Raw genomic sequence first — 27,436 nt, forward strand, 5'->3', positions numbered from 1 at the left:
TTACATGTCCGATATAAACATTTTCCTGTTGTTTATTACTTTTTTATCGGTCTCTTCAAATTCTCTATGTTGATGTGGCATCTTTTGTGAGAAAAGTATGAGCTACATTGAATTGTTGTAATATTATTTCATAAAAAATATTGCATTAACTTTGATTTGGAGGGAGACTTAAACTGGCCATTTAAAATTTAACTATACATTCTGCTCTGTATCATGTCCTACAGACTTATATTTCATTATACCATTGCATATTTACATATGTATAACTTTTATAATCTGAAGTTAGATATACTTCTTGCCTACTGTTTGATGTTGTTTGTATATATGTAATGTAATCACTTTCCGACTCCTGCAAAATTTTTGAACTCTGATTCTGCATTTTATCGTCAAAAAGTTTGAACTACCAATGTGGCTATGAAATGCTTTGTGCTTAAAAAGTAGTTTCCCACATTTACTCTTTCCCGTAACTAACAACATTTTTTAAAGTACACTGAAGAGTGTGAAAGAGCAGTTTCACTGCATTAACTGCTTACCATTGTAACATCTGAAATCAGTGTCATCTTATGTACATCATTCATTGTAATGTGTTGATGGAGATACTCTGTATATTCTTTATTCTGTCTCCCTTCTCTGTATTCTTTGTGTTACAGTACAAGGATCTTTCATATAGGAAGTCAGTATTTTACTAACCATCTTGTATTTTTCATGTTAATGCAAAATTGTGTATTGCTGATTTTGTTAATGACATTTTGGCTCATGATATGATGATTAAATAGCTCTTCATGTTGTAAGTAATCCATATCCATTAAATGCTCACAAGGGAACCTCCCCATCGCACCCCCCTCAGATTTAGTTATAAGTTGGCACAGTGGATAGGCCTTGAAAAACTGAACATAGATCAATCGAGAAAACAGGAAGAAGTTGTGTGGAACTATGAAAAAAATAAGCAAAATATACAAACTGAGTAGTCCATGTGCAACATAGGTAACATCAAGGACAGTGTGAGCTCAGGAGCGCCGTGGTCCCTTGGTTAGCATGTGTAGCTGTGGAAGGAGAGGTTCTTGGTTCAAGGCTTCCCTGAGGTGAAAAGTTTAATTTTTTACACAACCTCTACAGGACAGAAGGATCAGGCATTGTAAAATTTTAGTGTGGGAGTAGACGTGATTACCATTCCTCCAGGTTGTACACCTCTTGTGCAACCGTTAGATGTGTTTGGTTTTCGGCAAGTGAAATACTTTGTGAAAAGATTCTATGATTTTGCGAAGCTGCACAGGTACACAGAGCAGTATTGTTTACGTGATCGTGTGTCAATTATCAAAGTTCAGGCACTCACACATAATCAACTTCGCTCTTCAAAATTCCAGGACATATTCAGATCTGCTTGGACATATGCAGGATTTGAGGGTCTACACAAGGAAAAATTTGAAAACTTTAAAAACATATGTTTAGACAGAGCACAGGGAAAACTGTGCGACTGTGAAACTGTTGCATTCATTTGTTGCAGTTTATCTGACTAACTCTTACGTTTTCATCACTTTTTTGGGAGTGATTATCACATTCACAAGAAAACCTAAATCGGGCAAGGTAGAAGAATCTTTTTACCCATTCACCAAGTCTACAAGTTAGGTGGGTCGACAATATATTCCTGTCATGTGACGCACATGCCGTCACCAGTGTCGTATAGAATATATCGACGTGTTTTCCTGTGGAGGAATCGGTTGACCTATGACCTTGCGATCAAATGTTTTCTGTTCCCATTGGAGAGGAATGTCCTTTCGTCTACTAATTGCACGGTTTTGCGGTTCGGTCGCCAAACACAGACGCTAAACTTATTACGGTGAACAGAAACGTCAATGAACGAACGGACAGATCATAACTTTGCCAAAATAAAGAAAGTAAACTTTTCACTCGAGGAAGACTTGAACCAAGGACCTCTCGTTCCACAGCTGCTCACGCTAACCACGGGACCACGGCACTCCTGAGCTCACACTGTCCTTTATGTTGCTTATCTTGCACATGGACTACTCAGTTTGTATATTTTGCTTATTTTTTTCATAGTTCCACACAACTTCTTCCTGTTTTCTCGATTGATCTGTGTTCAGTTTTTCAAGGCCTATCCACTGTGCCAACTTATAACTAAATCTGAGGGGGGTCCGATGGGGAGGTTCCCTTGTCAGAATAAACTTAGCTGGACGACACAGGTTACCTCATATGCCCCTTACCAACAGTCACGCTCAGAGACTGCATCAGCTGAACTTTTCGCTTGGCCCAAGAAAGTGTAACTAATTACTTTTTGATTATATCTTCACAGTTTCATGTACTTATTTTTATTCTTGTATCGAAATCATACATATTATACACAGTTATGACTGTGCTACTTTTTCCCAACACTTGGCCACTTGTCGTTTTCTGTATGTTGATGAAGTTCATCTTCTGTGCAGGAGGTTGATTGGTCGATTTGGGGGCACAATAATTGGCACATTATTGATCTGTGCTGTGAGTTGGGTATTATGCAACAGACAGGTTTTACACATTGGTGGCTGACATTGTTGCTGCCAAATATGAGGTGATGATTGTAAGCTCGCCTCCATCTGCCGGTATTAAAGATCCATGTAGTTTTGTGTCATGGATTGAGGTCGGGTGACACACTTCTGCCCATTCTTGTACTGCTGTCCCAGTCTCATCTTCATGATCTCCTTTGAAAATTGAATGTCATGATTGGCAAAGTATGATTTATTTTTAAATAAGTGAAAGTAACCACTGAAACATAAACAAAAAAACAGTATATTCAGGCAGGCGATTCCAAATGTAAAGCTACCCTTAGGACTAACGTACCTAAACAACAAACTGAGCTCACGCTAGACACTGAATTTGATTACTTGCAAGCTAATATTGTCAACTGCCGTAGCTCTGAATGCTTCGAAATGATCAAATTTGTTTGTTAAAACTTGAATTAGCCAAGAAATGGGATGTTGAACATAAAAGCAATACAACAATGTTAAAAGTGTACTCTTGTCTTAAATCTATGGGAGTGGGAGTATGAGATTGAAAGTTGAGATGAATTTCATGCTTTCCTATTAAATGAATGGGCAGTTTTCTGTAGCAATTTCATAGACTAGTACCACATTTGTTATGTAATTGCAATAGAACTGATATTTAGCATAATGTTATGTAATTGCAATAGAACTGATATTTAGCATAGGAAATAAGAAAAGTAAACATTCCACATGGTAAGCTAATTGTGACTGATAATGATTTTTTAATTTTATATATTCTTTTATATGCTTGGTTTCTCATAGCCATTGTTACTTGCCTGTACAGGACGCCAGGACTCAATCGAGGCAATAGTTGCAGCACTAGAAATTATTCCAGAGCCTTTTAAATCAATGGCAGATACAATGATTGAAGTATGTGCATATGCTGGTACGGGAAATGTACTGAAAATTCAGAAGTTATTGCACATTTGCAGTGAGCATTATGAAACTCCAGAGAAGGTAATGTAAGAAAGAAGCACACATATACATTATGGTACTGGAAGAGAAAACTTAGTGCAGTATGTTTTGAAATGTTTTAACTGTGTTGGTAATATAAAAGTTTATTAAGCAGCCCAGGCATGGAAATTTAGTATTCGTCGGTGTGGAAAGGTTATACCTCTTTTGTTTTGTTTTTTTGTTATTGATACTGGAAAAATATTGTAATGGAAAGTCCTAATACAAATTATGGAAGCAGTAGATGAGAAGAGTCAATGTCTTGGTCACATTTTACTTCACTAAAATTGATAACCAGTTGTGGCTTAGTGAGAATCATCATACCTAAGAATTACTGCAGCAACATGTAGAAACATAATAAGCATACATACTGACAATGCATCTACGAGGTGCATTCAAGTTCTAAGGCCTCAGATTTTTTTTTCTAATTAACTACTCACCCGAAATCGATGAAACTGGCGTTACTTCTCGACGTAATCGCCCTGCAGACGTACACATTTTTCTGATTCCATGGCAGCGGCTAAGGCTTCTTTAGGAGTCTGTTTTGACCACTGGAAAATCGCTGACGCAATAGCAGCACCGCTGGTGAATGTGCGGCCACGGAGAGTGTCTTTCATTGTTGGAAAAAGCCAAAAGTCACTAGGAGCCAGGTCAGGTGAGTAAGAAGCATGAGGAATCACTTCAAAGTTGTTATCATGAAGAAACTGTTGCGTAACATTAGCTCGATGTGCGGGTGCGTTGTCTTGGCGAAACAGCACACGCGCAGCCCTTCCCAGACATTTTTGTTGCTGTGCAGGAAGGAATTTGTTCTTCAAAACATTTTCGTAGGATGCACCTGTTACCGTAGTGCCCTTTGGAACGCAATGGGTAAGGATTACGCCCTCGCTGTCCCAGAACATGGACACCATCATTTTTTCAGCACTGGCGGTTACCCAAAATTTTTTTGGTGGCGGTGAATCTGTGTGCTTCCATTGAGCTGACTGGCGCTTTGTTTCTGGATTGAAAAATGGCATCCACGTCTCATCCATTGTCACAACTGACGAAAAGAAAGTCCCATTCCTGCTGTCATTGAGCGTCAACATTGCTTGGCAACATGCCACACGGGCAGCCATGTGGTCGTCCGTCAGCATTCGTGGCACCCACCTGGATGACACTTTTCGCATTTTCAGGTCATCATGCAGGATTGTGTGCACAGAACCCACAGAAATGCCAACTCTGGAGGCGATCTGTTCAACAGTGATTCGGCGATCCCCCAAAACAATTCTCTCCACTTTCTCGATCATGTCGTCAGACCGGCTTGTGCGAGCCCGAGGTTGTTTCGGTTTGTTGTCACACGATGTTCTGCCTTCATTAAACTGTCGCACCCACGAATGCACTTTCGACACATCCATAACTCCATCACCACATGTCTCCTCCAACTGTCGAATTTCAGTTGGTTTCACACCACGCAAATTCAGAAAACGAATGATTGCACGCTGTTCAAGTAAGGAAAACGTTGCCATTTTAAATATTTAAAACAGTTCTCATTCTTGCCGCTGGCGGTAAAATTCCATCTGCCGTACGGTGCTGCCATCTCTGGGACGTATTGACAATGAACGCGGCCTCATTTTAAAACTATGCGCATGTTTCTATCTCTTTCCAGTCCGGAGAAAAAAAATCGGAGGCCTTAGAACTTGAATGCACCTCGTATGTGTCGCTGCTCTAACTGTTAGATTCAGTCATGGCTCCAGAGCCTAAACTAGTTACCAATTTTAGTAAAGTAGCATATGATCAAGACATTGACTTTCGTAACCTAATCTGATACAGAGATCACTGGTCTCCTCAGCAGGTCCAAACAGCCGCATTTTACGAATGGAAGGATTATAGTTGAGGCATTGATCAGACAACGTGCAAGTTAACAAGATTGTACAAAAGCATAGCAGTGATTTCAGTGTCCTTCGTCAGAGCTAGCTGACCAACACACACACACACACACACACACACACACACACACACACACACACGCCAAGGAAGTGGCAGCTTGGGAAACAGGACTGGAATGTAGCAACCCTACCATGGCGCAGGCAGTGCAATTTGTGACACAGTGTAGTGGTAGAGGCATAGAACTGAGGAAGCAAGAGACCATGGAGAGAATAGTTTGGGTGTAAATATATACTGTCCAATTACATTAATATGACAACCTGTCAGAAACCTGAATAAACACATTTTGCTGTGCAAACCATTGTGTGTCATGCAGGAGGAGAGTTATTGAGGTTCTGAAAGGTGCTGACAGAGATGTGGGGCCACGCCGACTCCAGTGCTGTGGCGTGCTGCCCTAGGTTTCAAGGTTTAGGATCCATGACACAAACAGCCTGATCGAGGAGGTCATACAGCTTCTCTGTTGGCTTCAAATCCAGGGAGTTTGGTGGCCAGAGGAGTATGGGAAACCCATCCTGGTGCTCTTAGAACCTCGCAAACTGTGAGACATTTTGTATTGTGCTGTTGGTAGATGCCATCATGCTGAGGAAAAAAAAACTGCATATAAGGGTGGACATGGTCCCTAGGGGTAGATGCAAACTTGTGTTGATCCATTATGTCTTTCAGAATGATGAGATCACCAAGGGAATACCACGAAATCATTCCTCAGACCATAGAGCTCCCTCCTCCCACCTGAACCCTTTTCTCTCAGACATTTGACAATGTACATGCCAACAGCTATCTGTTCGATGAAGCCTAAAATGTGATTCATCTGAAAAGGCCACCTGTCATCGCTCCGTGGATGTCCAGTTGCAGTACTGGGATGCAAATTTCAGACTTTGTTGTTGTTGAACAGCAGTCAGCATGGGTGCAGGAACCAGATGCCTGCTGCGGAAGCATGTATGCAGCAGTGTTCGCTGATGGTCATTGAGGAGACATTGTTAGTAGTCCCTTGGTTCATCTGGGTGGTCAGTTGCTCAACAGTTGCATGTCTGTCTGCCCGTACTGTGGTGCACCACAGTTATTTCAGTGCCAGTTTTGGATAGTGACATTTTGCTTGCATTGTATACTTAACCACAGTGGCATGTGAACAGTTTACAAACTTATTCATTTTGGAAATGCTTTCACTCGTGGCCTGAAAGCCAGTGATCATGCCCTTTTGGATGTCAGATAAATTTCTGAGTTTCCACATTATGACAAGTACTGCACTGTTTTCCTCATCACCCTCCTCCCATCCATGCTTTATATACCCTCCACTTCTAGAGCTGCCACCTGCCATCTGTGAGTGTTTATTGCATGTTGACATCAGCATGGGTGGTGGTCACATTACTGTGACTAGACTGTGTAGTAAGGAAAGTTCTGGCAGAATGTAAGTAATTTAGGATTAAAGGAAACCACTCACCAAATAACAGAAGCACAGAGTCCTTGCGAGGCACACAGGTGAATAAAAACTTTGCTAGCTTTTGGAAGAAATCCTTTGACAAACTAGAGTGCACATGCGCACTCTCTCTCTCTCTCTCTCTCTCTCTGTGCTGGCTAAACACTCAGTACCAGGGTCATGGTTTGGCAGGTGGACTAGGATGGGGTAGGGGCTTTGTCAGATAGGGTGGGTAGAGGGAGAATGAAGCAGGAAGCACAGAGAGGAGTTGGGGATGGGTAGTTAGTGGCTCAGAAGGAGGGAGCAAGAGTGCTGACGAGGTATGTATGGGGGAGAGGTGGCAGGTATATGGACTAGGCTTGCAATACAGGGGTACCAGAGCTGATGAGGTGAAGTACATGATGGAGATGACCTGGAGATGTGGATTGGGAGGGGGTGACAGGACAGAGGAAGGGGAAACCATTGGGTAGAGGGTGTTGGGACAATGTATTAACAGAGATTGAGGCCACTAGGATTACAGAAGTGCAGAATGTGTTTAGGTATGTCTGTTATCAGCAATATCAGCACAACATTAACCTAACCTAATGCTAAATGAGCTTGGATACCATCTGGGAAACAGTGAGTGCCTCAGATTCCAGTATGCCAAGAGCTAATTCCAGCAGGAGAGAAAAAGAATTTAACGGCTTTGTGACACGCTTTTGCATCTAACTGGTAAATATTTTCATACCCAAGTGGGTTCTAAAGTCTAGAGGCAATTAAACAGCAACGTGTCCTTAAATGTAGTGTGTGTGTGTGTGTGTGTGTGTGTGTGTGTGTGTGTGTGAGAGAGAGAGAGAGAGAGAGAGAGAGAGAGATTATGAAATCTTCCACAGTTCAAACAACTGATCAACATCCTATATTTTAGCCCATTCTAGTTGATGGTTGAAAGAAATATATAAAAGAAACAAGCACGTTTTAACCAGAATAAATTTTCACTGTGCAGTGGATTATGTACTGATTGGAAACTTCCTGGCAGATTAAAACTGTTTGTCAGGCCGGTACTCGTTTGCTGGGAAGTTTCAAGTCAACACATGCTCCACTGCAGAGTGGAAATTCATTCTGGAAACAATCCTCAGGCTGTGGTTAAGCCATGCCTCCATAGTATCCTTTCTTCCAGGAGTGTTAGTTCTGCAAGATTCAGAGGAGAGCTTCTGTGAAGTTCGGAAGGTAGGAGATGAGGTACTGGTGGAATTAAAGCTGTGAGGATGGGTCTTAAGTCATGCTTGGGTAGCTCAGTTGGTAGAGCACTTGCCCATGAAAGGCAAATGTCCCGAGTTCGGAGTCTCCATCTGGCTCACAGTTTTAATCTGCCTGGAAGTTTCAGGGAAGGATGCAGATGGCATGGGTTGTGAAGCAACCATTGAACTCAAGCATGATGTGCTCAGCAAGGTGTGCCATGCCACTGAATGGTCAACTTTGTTCATGGATAGTTTGATGGTGGCCCTTCGTTCTAGTGAGTAGACGATTGATTGTCATACTGACATAAAAAGGTGTGCACTAATTGCAGCAGAGTTGGTATATGACTTAGCTGCTATCTCAGGTGGCGCTGCCTCTGGTGGGATAGAATAAGCCTGTGACAGGGCTGGAGTAGGAAGTGCTGGGTGGCTGAATCTTGCATACCGCTGTTGCAAGGGGTTGGGAATGGGAGTGGCTCAGCAATGGACAAGGATGAGGTGTATGTCGAGTGGGAGATGTAATACACCTTAGGGGGTGGGAGGGGGGTGAATCTTGCATACCGCTGTTGCAAGGGGTTGGGAATGGGAGTGGCTCAGCAATGGACAAGGATGATGTGTTTGTCAAGTGGGAGATGTAATACACTTTAGGGGGTGGGAGGGGGGTGGAAAGGATCTTGGGTTCTCTCCCTCATTTCCAGGCATGATGAGAGATAATCAAGCCCTGGTGAAGAATATGGTTCAGTTGCTCCAGTCCAGGATGATACTGGGTGATGGGGATAATCCTTTGTAGATTATTTTTAGGGTCAGTGGGAGGTTATTGAGGTGGCCTTGACAATGACGAGTAGGAACCCATGCGGCAAAGGGGTGGGAAGGGTCAAGAGTTGGTGAAGGTAGTGGTTATTATCTTTGATGTGAGAGGCTAGGTTTCAGGCAATTGGTTGAGATGTTGGTCGACAGGAGTGGAAATTCTTTCAGTGGGAGCAACTACAATGGGGCATACAGGACTGTTAGGTTTGTGGATTTTGGGGAGCATGTAGAAGTGGTTGTGCAAGATGTTATTGAGAGTGAAGAGGGAGATAGATTCAGGAGAGAGATGTTGGGATGGGCCTGAGGATTTCAGCAGGGATTGGAGGTTATGTTGAACATCTGGGATGGGACTACTATAGCAGAGCTTGTAGGTGGAGAAGTCAGTTGGCATAAGCCTCTTGTCAGGTAATTTCTACAAATCATCATGACAGTGGTGTAGCCGTTGTCTGCAGGAAGAATGATTAAACTGGTCTGTTTTGATGTGAATGGCTGTCCTTTCTTTTGTTGTGAGGTATGTGTTGTTGGGAAGGGGTCTGGGGAAGGACGGTGAGGCCAAGTTGGAGTAAGTCTGTTACAAGGACCAAGGAAACCACAGAGTTGACCAACACATGCAAAACTGCACACATACGTGATGCAACACAAGTTTGCCTCAGCCAGCCTCTCCACTACTCAGACATCTTGACTTTCTTAAGTCCGTCTCAGCTTTGCTTGGTCCTTCTCAGAACTACTTGGGACAGCACGGCATTTCATGTAGCAGTGTGATGCGGCTCTGTTTCTTCCAGTATATGGTGTGGTATTTTTCATAGTGCCAGTGCTGTTTATTCCTTACTATTTGCTTGTGGTGTAAAGGAAGTCTAGAAGTACAGTGAGTGTTACAATGCCACGTAAACTCAAAAGAGAAACTCTGGTGACCTATTGTCACAAGCATTTAAAAATGAGTGTTAATGTTTTGAAGAGAAGGATGAAAATTCTCAGTGTCTATTATGCAGCTGCAGAATTGCCGGGCACTGTAATTTTGCTATAGAAACAGCATTACAACATTATGCACAAAGGAATTTAAAGATTTAGTTGGTGGCGAAAGAGCAAACAAGTTGGTGCACCTAAAAAGCTGCAGTGCTGCACGATGAGCCGATCTCGACATCAGTAAATCGTGAAAATAAATGTTTTGTGCTGTTTGTATTTGTATGAATTTGCTTGGAGAAATCCAGTGTGTTTACAATCTGTTCTATAGCTTCTTATTTTAGCCAGCAACCAACTAAAATGGACCATAATTAAAAGCAAGCTACAAAATAGCACTCAAAATCGCCAGATCACATAAATCTTCCAGCACATGTAGGTTTATTAAAGAGTTCATTGTTGAGACAGCAGAACTCGTGATGCTGTTGGAGGTACAGAAGTTTTCTGAAATTAGTCTTTCACGACAAACAATAACTCACCGCATAGCTGTCATGGCAGTGAATGTCTACAGGCACTCTGTTGATAATACCAACATGTTCATTGCACTCTTAGATTACTTTGGACAAGTTGACTGACATTTCAGATACATCGTAGCTTGCGATTTATGTTTGTGAAGTCTAGTGCAATTTGCAGGTGACAGGAAAACTGTTAGATTTGGCGCCAATAAAATATATGAGAGGGATCAGCTTGCTGACAACAGTTCAAGGGGCAATTAAAACCGTTGGCCTGAATTGGAACATGATGGTCTCAGTTACCACTGATGGAGCACCAGCAGTGCAAGGGGCAGTGAATGGGCTTGTAACATTGTTGTGTAAAAAACTGCTATGATAACCAGACAGTTTGTACAGCATTCATTGTTTCCTACATCAAGAAACAGTTTGTGCTAAATTTGCAGTGATGGAGCATGTCGTGAAGCTGGTGGTCCAAATAGCAAATTTTACAAAGTCATGTGGATTATTACACCCTCAGTTACAACAGTTTTTGATGGCATTGAACAAAGAATATTTAGACATTATTTAGTACTGTGAAGTATGCTGATTAAGTTGAGGTGCAGGCCTCAAACTATTTTTCAATTTAAGGCCTGCCCTTGTTCAATTTATGAACAAAATAGGAATGCAGGAACAAAAAGTAGATGATACAGAATGGACTGCAGATCTTGTGTTTTTAGTTGATTTGATTTTACACTTTAATGCCCTCAGTAAGGCATCGCAAGATGAGAAGCAACAAATATCTGCTTTAATAGGAAAAGTGGATGTATTTAAAAAGAAAATTATATTGTGGAAGGGGCACTTCCACAAAGAATACCAACCATTTCCCTATAAGCTCTCTGGTGTGAAAGAAAATGGTAATTTTGAACAATTCATTTTGGCATTGGAAGAAAGACAGGAAAAGTTTTCAAGTAGTTTTCAGAACACTGCCAATATTGCATCTGTTTTTGAGAATTTTTCAAGACTGTGTGCCACATCAGTTGAAAGTGCCCCAGTCTGTTTTCAGATGGAACTGATCAGTCTGCAGTGTAATTCCTGTGTAAAATACAAATTCTTTTATGTAAAAGCTGTCCAGGAGTTCTACAAAGGTTTTCCTCAGGAAGAGCTTCCATTTTTCAATGATGAACTGTAGAAGTAATCTCCATGATTGGAACAATGTACGGTGTGTGAAAGGTTTTTTTCTATAACAAAACTAAGGAAGTCATGATTGCATGGGAACCTGAATCACAAAAATCTGTGAAACTGCTTTTGCATGCCTGTGTGCTGACAGTTTGTACCAAATTTAAATTTTATTATGCCTACAGCGAACCAAAAATAATTAAATAATGATGAAAATTTTGTTTGGTTTGTGACATATTTTGTTGAGAACTGTAATCATGGCAGTGTCAGCAGGGAAGTTCTAGGCAGTAAAATTTGTTTCTTTCACATGTAGTTATGATCATTTATTCCATCCCTGATGGTCCTCTATGGAGACTTTCTTTTTGCCTGTATTTTTATATATCAGCTTGCCTGTCTATATATATATATATATATATATATATATACCTAAAAACAAAGACGATGTGACTTACCAAATGAAAGTGCTGGCAGGTCGACAGACACACAAACGAACACAAACATACACACAAAATTCAAGCTTTCGCAACAAACTGTTGCCTCATCAGGAAAGAGGGAAGGAGAGGGAAAGACGAAAGGATGTGGGTTTTAAGGGAGAGTGTAAGGAGTCATTCCAGTCCCGGGAGCGGAAAGACTTACCTTAAGGGGAAAAAAGGACGGGTATACATTCGCACATACACACATATATCAGCTTAAATGTTGTAAGAATTTTACATGGAACACTGTGGCTCGCACAATATTACTGCTGTAATACAGTTGCAAACCCAAATTTACTTTTTATTGTTGTAGGTGTATTCTCTTGTACCAACAGTCAGTAACTTTAAAATACTTCTCTTTGTGAAGTGTTGTTCATAATTTCAGATTTTTTTAATTTCCTAATACATCGTAATATGAAACCAAGCCACATGCAAGTTGATCTTTGACCCTTGTACGACTGATCTGCTGCCCAAGCAGCACATTTGTGGTTGCCACACCGTCCCACTCGGACAGTGTGGGTGATAGTGGGGAATCATGCAGTCAGACGAGAGAGTTGCACACATGCACGAGCTCCGTATGTGTGCAGAATTCCTGGATATCGCCGGTTTACAGTCTCCAGAAGGACCATACTCAGTAAATCAGTGTGGCTGACCAATGTCATTTGGTTTGATGACAGCTTTACCTAAGAAGATGGTGCAGATATATTCCTTTGTGCTCTCTGTATCAGTAGGTTCTTTAGTTTTGAAGAAAATTGACTACAAACTATTGAAGCTTTTGTCCACACAGAAAGACTTCTAGCAAACTTTTAAAAGCCTGACTTGATGCCACAGTTACGTTTGCAGTCAGAATGACTGCGTCACCTAATGGTCAATGCCATGGTCATGAATTATAAGCTGTCAAACAATGTATCTTCTGTGATATTGCTTGTAAACTGAATTACCACAACACTATGTTTTAACAGTACTTCCTGTTTTCTTAGTGTTCTGGGTCACTGTGGTGGGCAGTGTTCTGTGTTCAGGAACCTTAAATGCTGAGAATCATGTTGCTTTTTTCCATTTACTTTAAGAATATCTGTCAATTTTGGTGTTTTTCAGCTGTGGAGTAGTTTTCTGAAGAAGTTTGAGAAGTTACTGGTACTTTTTTTACAACACACAACCTTCAATAATATATGTGACTGAAGCACAATAATCATGTCAAGATCTGATTTAGCCATTTTGCCAAATGCGTGTCTTGCTAACTTTGATCAACTCTGAACCTCACTTGGTTGGCCCAGGTTTAGTATCATACAACATATCAAATATGTGAACAGGGTTTATTTTACAAACTAAGATCAAAATTGGCCTCCAGTCAGTGACATGTATACCATGTGCCATTAGTGTAACAAAATAGTCTCTACTTCGCTATGATTTTGTTAGGAGAGCCTTAAAAATTATAAATTGTGGAATTTCAGATAGGTAACTTAACCTACAACATGATTGCAGCAGTACTTTCAGCTAACACAATGCTAAGTATCCTGGGGTGTATTCCATCACCATAAACTAATCAGTTGATTCAAATAATTGAAATTCACTATGAAAAAATTCTTACAAAAATGATTTCTGAATTGCCAGTATTCCAGGAATGTATTGGGATGACTATTTGATGAATCCCTTTTTACAGCTGTTACTTTGCTCATAAAGTTGACAAAAACTTGATATTGTTTCTGTAGCACTAGCTACATCTGAGACTGTCAGCATGGACTGTTATTCAAACAAACATATTTACAGGGTTGTTACAAATGATTGAAGCGATTTCACAGCTGTACAATAACTTTATTATTTGAGATATTTTTGCAATGCTTTGCACACACATACAAAAACTCAAAAAGTTTTTTTAGGCATTCACAAATGTTCGATATGTGCCCCTTTAGCAATTCGGCAGACATCAAGCCGATAATCAAGTTCCTCCCACACTCGGCGCAGCATGTCCCCATCAATGAGTTCGAAAGCATCGTTGATGCGAGCTCGCAGTTCTGGCACGTTTCTTGGTAGAGGAGGTTTAAACACTGAATCTTTCACATAACCCCACAGAAAGAAATCGCATGGGGTTAAGTCGGGAGAGCGAGGAGGCCATGACATGAATTGGTGATCATGATCTCCACCACGGCCGATCCATCGGTTTTCCAATTTCCTGTTTAAGAAATGCCGAACATCATGATGGAAGTGCGGTGGAGCACCATCCTGTTGAAAGATGAAGTCAGCGCTGTCGGTCTCCAGTTGTGGCATGAGCCAATTTTCCAGCATGTCCAGATACACGTGTCCTGTAACGTTTTTTTCGCAGAAGAAAAAGGGGCCGTAAACTTTAAACCGTGAGATTGCACAAAACACGTTAACTTTTGGTGAATTGTGAATTTGCTGCACGAATGCGTGAGGATTCTCTACCGCCCAGATTCACACATTGTGTCTGTTCACTTCACCATTAAGAAAAAACTGTTGCTTCATCACTGAAAACAAGTTTCCCATCCTCTTCCATGAGCTGTTGCAACCGCGCCGAAAATTCAAAGCGTTTGACTTTGTCATCGGGTGTCAGGACTTGTAGCAATTGTAAACGGTAAGGCTTCTGCTTTAGCCTTTCCCATAAGATTTTCCAAACCGTCGGCTGTGGTACGATTAGCTCCCTGCTTGCTTTATTCGTAGACTTCCGCGGGCTACGCGTGAAACTTGCCTGCACGCGTTCAACCATTTCTTCGCTCACTGCAGGCCGACCCGTTGATTTCCCCTTACAGAGGCATCCAGAAGCTTTAAACTGCGCATACCACTGCCGAATGGAGTTAGCAGTTGGTGGATCTTTATTGAACTTTGTCCTGAAGTGTCGTTGCACTGTTATGACTGACTGATGTGAGTGCATTTCAAGCACGACATGCGCTTTCTCGGCTCCTGTCGCCATTTTGTCTCACTGCGCTCTCGAGCGCTCTGGCGGCTGAAACCTGAAGTGCGGCTTCAGCCGAACAAAACTTTATGAGTTTTTCTACGTACCTGTAGTATGTCGTGACCATATGTCAATGAATGGAGCTACAGTGAATTTACAAAATCGCTTCAATAATTTGTAATAGCCCTGTACTTTAAAGTGAAATACAATATAGAACTGCATCTGGCTGTAACTAACTTTGTTAGAAACCTTTATTGACAGTGTTCAAAATAGTTGAATGGAACATGGAAATGGATTCCTTGTATTGTTGCCTTGGAAGGGAGTCCTTTTGGGCTGGCAGTGTAAGAAACAACTGGTACGAAATCAGTGCCTGTGGCATTGAGCTTTTGTTCGTTTGCTGTATTAATCCTCATGTCCAAACAAATGGTTGCAACAAAAAGTAAGCATTTAGAATGTAATGAGAATTTAGTGATGATACTGAGTTAACTTGTACAGCATAAAAATCTGATGACTGCCTGAACCACAAGGTGTATAACTTTGCTTCCTCTGTTTGCCGATAGGTGGCGACAGCAGTAAGTAGCGGTCGAAAGAAACAGATCACAGATGTCAGGCAGTTAGCTTGGACCTCGGTCAACATAACCTCATCCAGACATTAGTCGATTTGTGTCTGCATCATAAGGTTGTTCTTGATTGAAAATGTCAGTTTACGAGCCTTATTATCATCATTTGCATGAGGTGTTACTGCCTTGTTTCAATATGAAGAAAACAGTGGCCGAGTCTCATTGAATGCTCTCAAGTACATACGGTAAGGACGTTATTAGTGAAAGAAGGTGTCGTGAGTGGTTTCAGCGCTTCAAGAATGGTGATTTTAACGTCGTAGACTGGCATAGTGGCGGAAGAAAGAATGTTTTTGAAGATGCATAATTGGAGACATTGCCAAGTGAAGACTCACGTCAGACTCAAGAAGAATTGGCACGATTAGTGGGAGTGACACAGCAAGCCATTTCAAAACGTCTCAAGGCTACAGGCATGATTCAAAAAGAAGGTACTTGGGTCCTGTGTGAGCTGAAACCAAGAGATGTTGAACGGCATTTGTGTGTTTGTGAACAGTTGCTTCAGGGGCAAAAATGGAAGGGATTTCTGCATCGCATTGTGACCAGGGACGAAAAATGGGTTCATTACCAAAACCCTAAATGCAAAAAACCATGGGGATATCCCGGCCATGCTTCCACTTCGACGGCCATACTGAATATTCACGGCTCCAAGATCATGCTCTGCATTTGGTGGGACCAGCTCGGCGTCGTATACTATGAGGTATTAAAACCAAGTGAAACAATCGCAGGTGCTCATTATCAAATGCAATTAATGCATTTTAGCAGAGCATTAAAAGACAAATGGCCGCAATACAGCGCGAGGCACAATAAAGTGATTTTGCAGCACGACAATGCTTGACCCCACATTGTAAAAGAGGTCAAAATTTACTTGGAAACATTAAAATGGGAAGTCCTACTCCACCCGCCGTATTCTCCAGACATTGCTCCCTATCATCATCTGTTTAGATCAATGCCGCATGGCCTGGGTGACCAACACTTCTGATTTCATGAAGAAGTCACAAAGTGGATCAATTTATGGATTGCATCAAAAAATGAACAATTCTTTCGACCAGGATTCGTACACTGCCCGAAAATGGGAGAAAGTAGTGGCCAGTGATGGAAAATACTTTGAATGATACATGTGTAACCAATTTGTTTCATTAAAGCCACAAATGTTGGGTTAAAAACGGCGGAAGCAAAGTTGTACACCTTGTACATTCTGTTAATTCATCCACCTTTGTTATATTTTATCCCAGGTAATAATACTGCACATTTTGTTGGGGTCATGTTTTATCCCAGGTAATAACATTGCATGTTTTGTTGGGGGTCACACATCTTGCAGCAACATAATTAGTACACTGACTTCGAAGATCCAGTTTTTGGTATGAAAGCCCAGGAGAAATTGTCCTGTGGTGACAGTATTGCTTATAAAAAGCCAAGAACTGCCACAGACAGAACCTTCTTTAAGTCAGTGCACTAATTATGCTGCTACAAGATGTAACCCAGCCAAAACTCTGCAACATTATCACCTTTAGCAAAACACAACAAAAATGGATGTATTGATGGAATGTAGTACAGATGATCAAGTTTTGATATTGAGAAAGTTCACTTAGCCTTAATAACTTCTCATTACAGATACAACAAACTCTTGGATACATGCTGTTGATAATTTTTGTAACAGATCAGAGAATGTTCATGCATTTTGGTTACCTCTTACCAATGTCCTCCTGTTCGCCGATAAATTCATATTTTTTTCCCTAGTTTCATTTTGTTGACAAGAAACCAGCAGCTTTATTAAATTTCACATAGCATTTATTAACAAATCTGTCAATAGATGGACTACTAATGGCTCTGAGCAATATGTGACTTAACTTCTGAGGTTATCTGGACTACTAATGTTTGCCAACTAGTTTCAAACCTTACAGGTATATTTTTAAGCTTGGCCTACTGAGGCTGCACTGATGGTGCCTGATATCAGTAATAAACATCAAAGTGACAACACATGCTTTATAAAATGTTTGCAGAATGAATTTCTCAATCCACATGTGCCTTTTAGCAAGTCAAAATCAAACTGGAACAGTACCAGCTCCATTAAATGAACAACATTGACATCAACTGGTTTCTTAGACCTCACCAGTTACCATTCCTGATAGTGTGAGCATAGAATACATTGAAAACTATGATAAGACCACCAAAATCATTAAATAAGATAGTCTGAAAACTATACTTTTGTTACACGCTCTATGCTAACACATCTTGTGGTGAGGAATAGTGTAAAACTATTGATCTGAATTACATGGTTCCATGGAGCAGTGGTTCACATTCTACACTGCACACCACTGGTGTCCACTAATTTACAAAAGGTTTGGCAGTGTCAAGCTCATTATATTAACTGCTGAATTGCCTCCAATTTGGACCTTGCATATTGTCTTATGTTTTGTAATTTAAATTAATGCAATCATATCATGAATTAAAATTAATTTGCTGGATTATACTGGCACCACTGAGGGTCAGATTCTTCTTTTCATATATTGAAAAAGAATTCTTGGTTTGGTTTATCGTGTATTATATGTAATAATAGGTCCATTTGTATGTTTAAGGAGGACAAGAAGGAAGATAAGAAAGATAAAGACAAGGAAAAGGATAAGGACAAAGACAAGGACAAAGATAAGGACAAGGAGAAAGAAAAAGAAAAGGATAAAAAAGATGACAAGAAAGATGAAGTAGATCTTTCACCTAGACAAGCAGTTGCTGTTCTAGGTATCGCTTTAATTGCCATGGGTGAAGAAATTGGTGCTGAGATGGCTTTCAGAACTTTTGGTCACTTGGTGAGTATAATAGAAATACATTATATGTTATAAAATATTTTTTCTGCACACTTCACTTTAAGCTACTACTGTCAAGAGAGTTTAACACTGTAAAATACTCCATCAGTAGGGTGATTACAATGACATTAGTCAAAACACTTGACAATTAAGCAAGGGTTTTTTTTTTAAAAAAAGAGCTTAAATGTACTTTTGATGAAAAGCAGTAATGGTAAGAATCTTAAACATTTCGCTGCTATGGACGTGCTCTATTCCATTCTGTGCCGATGGAAGCTTCTGTTATGACTGTACTGCTTGCCAAATGCTGGTGCCTGTGCTGAGAGAGAGCTTACCAGCCAGTATGAATTACTTATCATCCGATTTTTCGGAAACAGTTGAAATTTTATGGTCTGATGGTCTGATATCTCCACTTGATAAAGAACTGAATTTCTTCTGATTATCCATCATACTGAGTACACCGCATCAAATTCAGTAAAATATTGCATGCAATTTTAAAGAGTTTTCAGAGGTAGAAACACACTGCATAGTTGATTTTAGCTCATACATTGCAATGAATTAAATGTACATAAGATATTGAAATTTCATCTAAAATTGAGGGCAGAACAACATCTCGTTTCGTTCTCGAGTAATTAGGTTTTATATCCGATGGATGGTCATATGCGATGTGTCCATTCATTTCTTTGCACATCACAAATCGTTTGGGCATAACAATCGTCATATTTCATAAATGATTCAAGGTATTGAAGCAAGGTTTCTTGCAGATGATAGAACACAATGAGGCACATATGTTGTCAGATAAATACTCTTAAACTTTTTTATTCACCAAGATATGGAAGGAACTTGTCCACATCAGTAATGAGTCAGCTGCTCTGGAAGCATACAGAAATCCACAGTACTGTAAGAGAACCAAAATGGTATGTGTATACATGTCCACAGCACCTGGAGAACGGCATAGTAGGACATGTATGCATGTCAATAGCAGCGAAAGGGTTAATAACTATCACAGTTGGGAAAATACAGCCTAAGAAATAAAGAGAGGAGACAAGTAAGTTAAACTACGGAATTAAGTTTAGAATAGACTAAACTAGCCAGAACAATTACAGTGTTGGTGAAAACATGTTGATATAGACTGAGGAAAACATTTTCATACCCCGTGAGAATGATTATTGAGGGATAGCTGGGAATGCAACTGATAACAAATAAATGTCTGGTGCTTCCCAGCCTGGTGTTGGAAAAAGATCAGAATTTTTGTTTTTTGGGAAGAATTTTGTTTATTAGTCTACACCAATGTCATCCCTTTCAAAATAGTCCCCATGAGGTATTCTACACTTATACCAGCATTTTTTCCAATCCATAAACACTTCTAGAACTTGATCTTTGTAATAGCTTTTACCTCGCTTAGTGATGCATTTGTAATCTCATATACGCTTGTAAAATGATGGTCCTTTAAGGCTGTCTGGATTTTGGGAAGAGAAAAAAGTAACATAGGTCCATGTCTGTCGAATATGGAGTCTGGGACGTCATCTCAGTAGTATTTTTGGCCAAAAATTTACAAAGGAACAACAAAGTGTGAGCATGTACATTATCATGTTGCACATGAAACATTTCGCCAAAAATCTGGGTGGTGACCCTTCCGCGAATTTGCTGCACGAATGCGTGAGGATTCTCTACCGCCCAGATTCGCACATTGTGTCTGTTCACTTCACCATTAAGAAAAAATGTTGCTTCATCACTGAAAACAAGTTTCGCACAGAACGCATCCTCTTCCATGAGCTGTTGCCAAAAATTCAAAGCGTTTGACTTTGTCATCGGGTGTCAGGGCTTGTAGCAATTGTAAACGGTAAGGCTTCTGCTTTAGCCTTTTCCATAAGATTTTCCAAACCGTCGGCTGTGGTACGATTAACTCCCTGCTTGCTTTATTCGTAGACTTCCGCGGGCTACGCGTGAAACTTGCCCGCATGCATTCAACCGTTTCTTCGCTCACTGCAGGCCGACCCGTTGATTTCCCCTTACAGAGGCATCCAGAAGCTTTAAACTGCGCATACCACTGCCGAATAGAGTTAGCAGTTGGTGGATCTTTGTTGAGCTTCATCCTGAAGTGTCGTTGCACTGTGATGACTGACTGATGTGAGTGCATTTCAAGCACGACATATGCTTTCTCGGCTCCTGTCGCCATTTTGTATCACTGCGCTCTCGAGCGCTCTGGAGGCAGAAACCTGAAGTGCGGCTTCAGCCGAACAAAACTTTATGAGTTTTTCTACGTATCTGTAGTGTGTCGTGACCATATGTCAATGAATGGAGCTACAGTGAATTTATGAAATTGCTTCAATCATTTGTAATAGCCCGGTACTTTTGAACATGCATGGAACTGGTTTTGGATGACATTTTACAGCTAGAATACTGCCATCAGTAAATTTTTTATCACTGGAGATTGCTGTTCATGATGAATGGTATAATTTCCCTCTGAAATAAAGGGAATAATTTCTTTGAATATTTGCCTCACAAGTTTGATACAGTGTTTGCTGTTTGGAATGCCAATAAGCAATAATAGAGGACTCTAGTTAGATTTTAACATGTTAATGAGATTTTTCACTGGTGCAAAAATGGTCCTGTAAGCTGTGAGTTCTGTAAACAAGAAGTAGAGAGTGGTGTGGAACTGTATATTCTGTTGTGTTATACTGTATGTGAAAGTGTATCTCCCTGCAAATGGTACAAGACTGAATGAAAATAAGGCCTTACATAATGTGTGGTATTTTATCTCATCCCCAATTGTTTTGACCAGTTTTCTTCCAAAACTGACCAAACTATTGCATATTCGTTTTTTTGAGCTAAAAAAAAAAAAGCATCATATAATATTTACTGACGTGTCTACCTGCAGTATTTAAAATAATGAAACAACCAATATAGTTAATGAAGAGTTATATTACTTTCAGCTTAAAAGTAAAATATTTTGACATTTAACATAAGATAAATAGTATCTGTATATTTACATATAATATGATTGTCTTTTACTTTCAGCTGAGGTACTGTGAACCTGTGATCAGAAGAGCAGTTCCTTTGGCACTAGGACTCATCTCTGTGTCAAATCCAAAATTGAATATTCTTGATACATTGAGTAAATTCTCACATGATAGTGATGCTGAAGTTGCTCACAATTCAATTTTTGCAATGGGTCTCGTAGGTGCAGGCACGAATAATGCCAGGTCAGTAGGAGTTTATGATTGTATTTAATTTATAACAAGTAAACTTCCTTTTGTAAACATGTTATCATCATCATCATCATCGACCATACAGCTAGCCGCAATAATAGTTAATTATCTGTTGAAAAAATTTGATGGCAGTCTATTAACTTGATCATTGGGCCTTTTGTGTTGTTTTTTTAGTTTTCAGTCTGAGACCAGTTTGATGCAGCTCTTCATGCTCTTCATATCCACATAACTACTATAACCTCCATACACTTGAAACTGCTCACTGTAGTGTAACATTTGTTTCCCCACTACAATTTTTAACCACCACACTTTTCTCCAGTACCAAATTGACGATTTGTTAATGTCTCAGATGGGTCCTGGCAACTGATTATTTCTTTTAGTTAAATTATGGCATAAATTTATTTTGTCCCTAATTCGATTCAAAACTTCTTCATAACTTATCCAATCTACACATTGTATGGGTTGTTACCTTACTGGTTTCTTAAATAACTGAATAATTGTTTATAGAACCTTTGGTGGCATAGTGTGGTAGGACAGCATTCACACGTGTTATTGGTTTCCATTCAATAAGCTATTTGAATGGGAACCATAAGTCCAGTCCCAGCACAATTTCAGCAGGAATTTGTTAGTAGTTGCTGAAAGATTACATACCCAATAACTGCAGATCTCGTTTGTCTAGGGGGTTTCATCGTTTTCTTTGTCTGCAAAATGATCATTCCAACATCAAACAAGGCTTCTGTTTAAATAAACACCACCGGATTGGAAATAATTTTTGCTAAACATTATATTTATTCAAACTTTTTGTTCTGAACTACATTATTTGCCATGTAAGTTTGCACTTCTTAACATTTTTACTATCAACATTGATTATCTAACTCTGTTGCACATCACTGATTACAAAAGCACGACTGTCTTCCTCCAAGACTGAAAGAGAAGTGGCAGGCAAGCCAACGACTGTCCGGAAGTTGCAGATATTCCCGCATCTTAGCTTCTTTGGCCTACTGACCTTACACACACCTTGAACAAGTTCATTATTTATTACGAAAGAACATATTCATAATTCAATTAATAAATTAAGCACGTTTTCTGGCAGCATAATACAGTCATGAAATTATTTCAACTCCTTACTATTGGTATCACACTCTTCGCTTTAGATAAACCTTATTTCCGACGGTCGATTACATTACAACGTCTTATCAGTTTTCTTCAATAAAACCACAGTTTAAAAGTTTTCTGTTCTCTTCTTGTCTGTGTTGTTTATCTTCCTTGTTCCACTTCTGCACAAAGCTACATTCTGACAAATAATTCAGAAGATACTTCCTAGCAGTTAAATATACAGGGTGATTCAAAAAGAATACCACAACTTTAAAAATGTGTATTTATTGAAAGAAACATAATATAACCTTCTGTTATACATCATTACAAAGAGTATTTAAAAAGGTTTTTTTTTTTTTCACTCAAAAACAAGTTCAGAGATGTTCAATATGGCCCCCTCCAGACACTCGAGCAATATCAACCCGATACTCCAACTCGTTCCACACTCTCTGTAGCAAATCAGGCGTAACAGTTTGGATAGCTGCTGTTATTTCTCGTTTCAAATCATCAATGGTGGCTGGGAGAGGTGGCCGAAACACCAGATCCTTAACATACCCCCATAAGAAAAAATCACAGGGGGTAAGATCAGGGCTTCTTGGAAGCCAGTGATGAAGTGCTCTGTCACGGGCTGCCTGATGGCCGATCCATCGCCTCAGGTAGTTGACGTTCAGATAGTTACAGACAGATAAGTGCCAATGTGGTGGCGCTCCATCCTGCTGAAATATGAATTGTTGTGCTTCTTGTTCGAGCTGAGGGAACAGCCAATTCTCTAACATCTCCAGATACTGTAGTCCAGTTACAGTAGCACCTTCGAAGAAAAAGGGACCAAAAACTTTATTGGCTGAAATGGCACAGAAAATGTTCACCTTAGGCGAGTCACGTTCATACTGAGTTGTTTCCCGCGGATTCTCAGTGCCCCATATACAGACATTGTGACGGTTGACTTTCCCATTAGTGTGGAAAGTTGCTTCATCACTAAACACAATCTTTGAAATGAAAGATTCATCGGTTTCCATTTGAGCAAGGATAAAATCACAGAAATCGATTCTTTTAATCTTATCAGCTGCAGACAGTGCTTGAACCAATTTCAGACGATAAGGTTTCATAACTAACCTTTTTCGTAGGACTCTCCATACAGTTGATTGTGGAATTTGCAGCTCTCTGCTAGCTCTGCGAGTCGATTTTCCTGGGCTGCGAACAAAGGCTTGCTGGATGCGTGCTACATTTTCATCACTCGTTCTCGGCCGTCCAGAACTTTTCCCTTTGCACAAACACCCATTCTCTGTAAACTGTTTATACCAACGTTTAATACACCACCTATCAGGAGGTTTAACACCATACTTCGTTCGAAATGCATGCTGAACAACTGTCGTCGATTCACTTCTGCCGTACTCAATAACACAAAAAGCTTTCTGTTGAGCAGTCGCCATCTTAGCATCAACTGACACTGACGCCTAGTCAACAGCGCCTCAAGCGAACAAATGTACAACTAAATGAAACTTTATAGCTCCCTTAATTCGCCGACAGATAGTGCTTAGCTCTGCCTTTTGTCGTTGCAGAGTTTTAAATTCCTAAAGTTGTGGTATTCTTTTTGAATCACCCTGTATTATATTAGATGTTAAAGTGTTCCTCTTTTTCAGAAATGCTTTACTTGCTATTGACAGTATGCTATTTATATTCTCTTTACTCTAGCCATTGTCATATGTTTTGCTGCCCAAATAGCAAAACCCTACTACTTCTAGTATCTCATTTTTTAAACCAATTCCTTCAGCATTACCAGGTTCTATTTGACTGATGTTCATCTTATAACTGCATTTCAAGTCACTATGCATTCCATTCAGCCATTCTTTCAAGTTGTTTGTGGTCTCTGACAGAATTACAATCTGAGTTTTCTTCCCAACTCCCTCTCCAAATTTCTCCTTCATTTCGTTTTCTGCTTGCTCAATGTACAGATTGAATAACGTGGTGGAGAAACTACAACTCTGTCTCACTCCCTTCTCAACAAACGCTTATCTTCCATGTTCTTTGACTGTCATAACTGCAATCTCTCTTTCGCACAATTTGTAAATAACCTCTCGCTCCATATGTTTTATCCCTGCCACCTTCAGAATTTTGATGAGTGGATTCTGTCAACATTTTAAAAAGCTTTCTCTAAATATTCAAATGTTATATACACTACACCTGGAAGAAAATGACTTACAAGTTCATGATGCCCTCCATCGGTAATGCTGTAATTCAGTATGGTGTTGGCCCATCCTTAGCCTTGATGACAGCTTCCACTCTCGCAGGCATATGTTCAGTCAGGTACTGGAAGGTTTCTTGGGGAATGGCAGCCCATTCTTCACAGAGTGCTGCACTGAGGAGAGGTATTGATGTCGGTCGGTGAGGCCTGGCATGAAGTCGGCTTCCAAATCATCCCAAAGGTGTTCTATAGCATTCAGGTCAGGACTCTGTGCAGACCAGTCCATTTCAGGGATGTTACTGTCATGTAACCACTCTGCCACAGGCCGTTATGAACAGGTGCTCGATTGTGTTGAAAGATGCAATTACCATCTCTAAATTGCTGTTCAACAGTGGGAAGCAAGAAGGTGCTTAAAACATCAATGTAGGCCTGTGCTGTGATAGTGCCACACAAAACAACAGGGGTGCAAGCCCCCTCCATGACAAACACGACCACACCATAATTACCACCACCTTCGAATTTTACTGTTGGCACTACACACACTGGCAGATGACATTCACCGGGCATTCACCATACCCATCCCTGCCATCAGATTGCCACATTGTGTATCATGATTCATCACTCCACACAACGTTTTTCCACTGTTCAGTCATCCAATGTTTACGCTCCTTATACCAAGCGAGGTGTCGTTTGGCATTTACCAGCATGATGTGTGGCTTATGAGTAGCCGCTCAACCATGAAATCCAAGTTTTCTCACCTCCTGCCTAACTGTCATAGTACTTGCAGTGGATCCTGATACAGTTTGCATTCCTGTGTGATGGTGTGGATAGATGTCTGCTTATTACACATTACGACCCTCTTCAACTGTCAGCGGTCTCTTGTCAGTCAACAGACGAGGTCGGCCTGTATGCTGTATGTACATGTCCCTTCACGTTTCCACTTCACTATCACATCAGAAATGGTGGATGTAGGGATGTTTAGGAGTGTGGAAATCTCACATACAGACATATGACACAAGTGACACACAATCACCTGACCACGTTCGAAGTCTGTGAGTTCCGTGGAGTGCCCCATAATGCTCTCTCACAAAGTCTAATGAGTACTGAGGTCACTTTTTAATTGCCTATTTGTGGTTAGTCTGCGTGTTCTGTCACAGTGCAATTTGGATCTAAGATTTTCCATTTTACTCATCATTCTCCTATTTGGGATTCTTCAATGTCTTTCTTTCTGCTTGAAATGAATGTTGCAGCTCCAAGAAGACACACTTGTTTGATGACTGTGTTGCAGTATCAGTTTTGTGTATTTTCTGATGTAATTTCATTTGAGAAATGTTCTCTGATTCTAAATGCTGTTTCCATTTTACAGCATTGAATTTCATAACCAGTCTTTTCCAGGCAAGTTTTCCAAAATATTTGAGTTGAGTAGCACACTCAGTTTTCTTGTGTTTCTTTTTCAGAATTCGGAGTGTCAGATTGTTGCTAGTCATTTGTTTGTTGCAATTTGTTAATAATATTTGTGTAACTATTTACATACAAATTAAACAATGTAAATAAATTTGTGGGGTTAGCTAGTACAATTTGTAATTACCACTACTAATACACTGAAGTGTACTTCATTTGGGTAACTTTTAAAAAAAATTGTTAAATATCTGGCGCACAGTCTTCACTTGACTTTAAATGATCAAACACAGCCTATCATTTTACCTCTCCTAAGCTTCACACAGTCCTCAAAACAGTACTTTCTGCTTCCCTTGCTATCCCTCCTGCTCTGCTTGTCTGCATTTTGAATTTTTGTGTGTACTAAATAGTTTCACATATGCACCTTTTGTCTTTAGTTGTGTTTTATTTTTCCTGTATACAAGATATCCAGGAGGAATGCTCAGTATTCAGGGAAATAGCAGGAACGATCCAAAAAAAAAAAAAAAAAAAAAAAGAGAGAGTCTAGCAACAATGGGCTCTAAAATGCATACATTAATAGCTGCGACCACTTATTCACCTTCGGTACTGTAAAGTACATCTGTTCTACTGAACAAGTGCCCATAGCTCATAAGGTATTTCTTTTAGAGCTCTTTTTTACTAGAGAAAATTATCTTGTATTGGTCCATACTACCTCCTCTCAAAATATGGAAAGCAAAGAGTATGCAGTAGGAGAGATTTTTTTCACAGTATCGAAGTAGTGGTCATAGCTCTTAAGGTATGCATTTTAGAGTCCATGTTTACAAGACTGTTTTACTTCAAATGATCATTCCAGTCAAATAGCTGAATATTGACCATTCCTCCTATGACACCCTGTACATTTAGTAAACCTGCCCTGATATTTGCACTTTTGTAATGAGTATTCCTTCATTAAAAGATTAATTTCACTTTATCGCTCTGTTTTACATAATGTGAATCTATTCTATTGAAGATAAATTTGTTTCTGCAAATTTCCAACACAGATATTGACTTCATTCTTATGTCAAACATTTTTCATCATTATGCTTTAGTCTTTGATAAGTAAGGTCAGTTGCTGTTTATCGATGCCCACATAAGCTGAAAATCGGTTAACAATAAGTTAAATAATGTGCAACAAACACATTTGTGTCATTCATTCATTTATTCTCCCCCCCCCCTTTCCCTTTAAACATACAGGTAGAGAAAGGCAGGTGACTTGTGATAATCTTTTGTATTTACAACTGTTCTCTAATTTTTGCCTCCCCACTCCCTTGCCTTTCACATACACCCAAATGAAGTATTGAGAATCC

At 40.0% G+C, this 27,436-nt stretch overlaps 1 protein-coding gene across 2 annotated transcripts in view; it reads left to right on the forward strand.

The window, feature by feature from the left end:
* Window positions 1-27,436, forward strand: part of LOC126184826 (26S proteasome non-ATPase regulatory subunit 2) — a 126,714-nt gene that overhangs the window by 82,195 nt on the left and 17,083 nt on the right. Inside the window, exons 11-13 of one of the 2 annotated variants that reach the window (XM_049927409.1) lie at window positions 3,322-3,494; window positions 17,982-18,209; window positions 21,225-21,409. In XM_049927409.1, coding sequence (XP_049783366.1) covers window positions 3,322-3,494; window positions 17,982-18,209; window positions 21,225-21,409 — 586 coding nt within the window. The remainder of the gene's footprint in view (window positions 1-3,321; window positions 3,495-17,981; window positions 18,210-21,224; window positions 21,410-27,436) is intronic. The other variant, XM_049927410.1, reaches the window with a different exon arrangement.

Source organism: Schistocerca cancellata, chromosome 4, assembly GCF_023864275.1.
Source record: "Schistocerca cancellata isolate TAMUIC-IGC-003103 chromosome 4, iqSchCanc2.1, whole genome shotgun sequence".
NCBI lineage: Eukaryota > Metazoa > Arthropoda > Insecta > Orthoptera > Acrididae > Schistocerca > Schistocerca cancellata.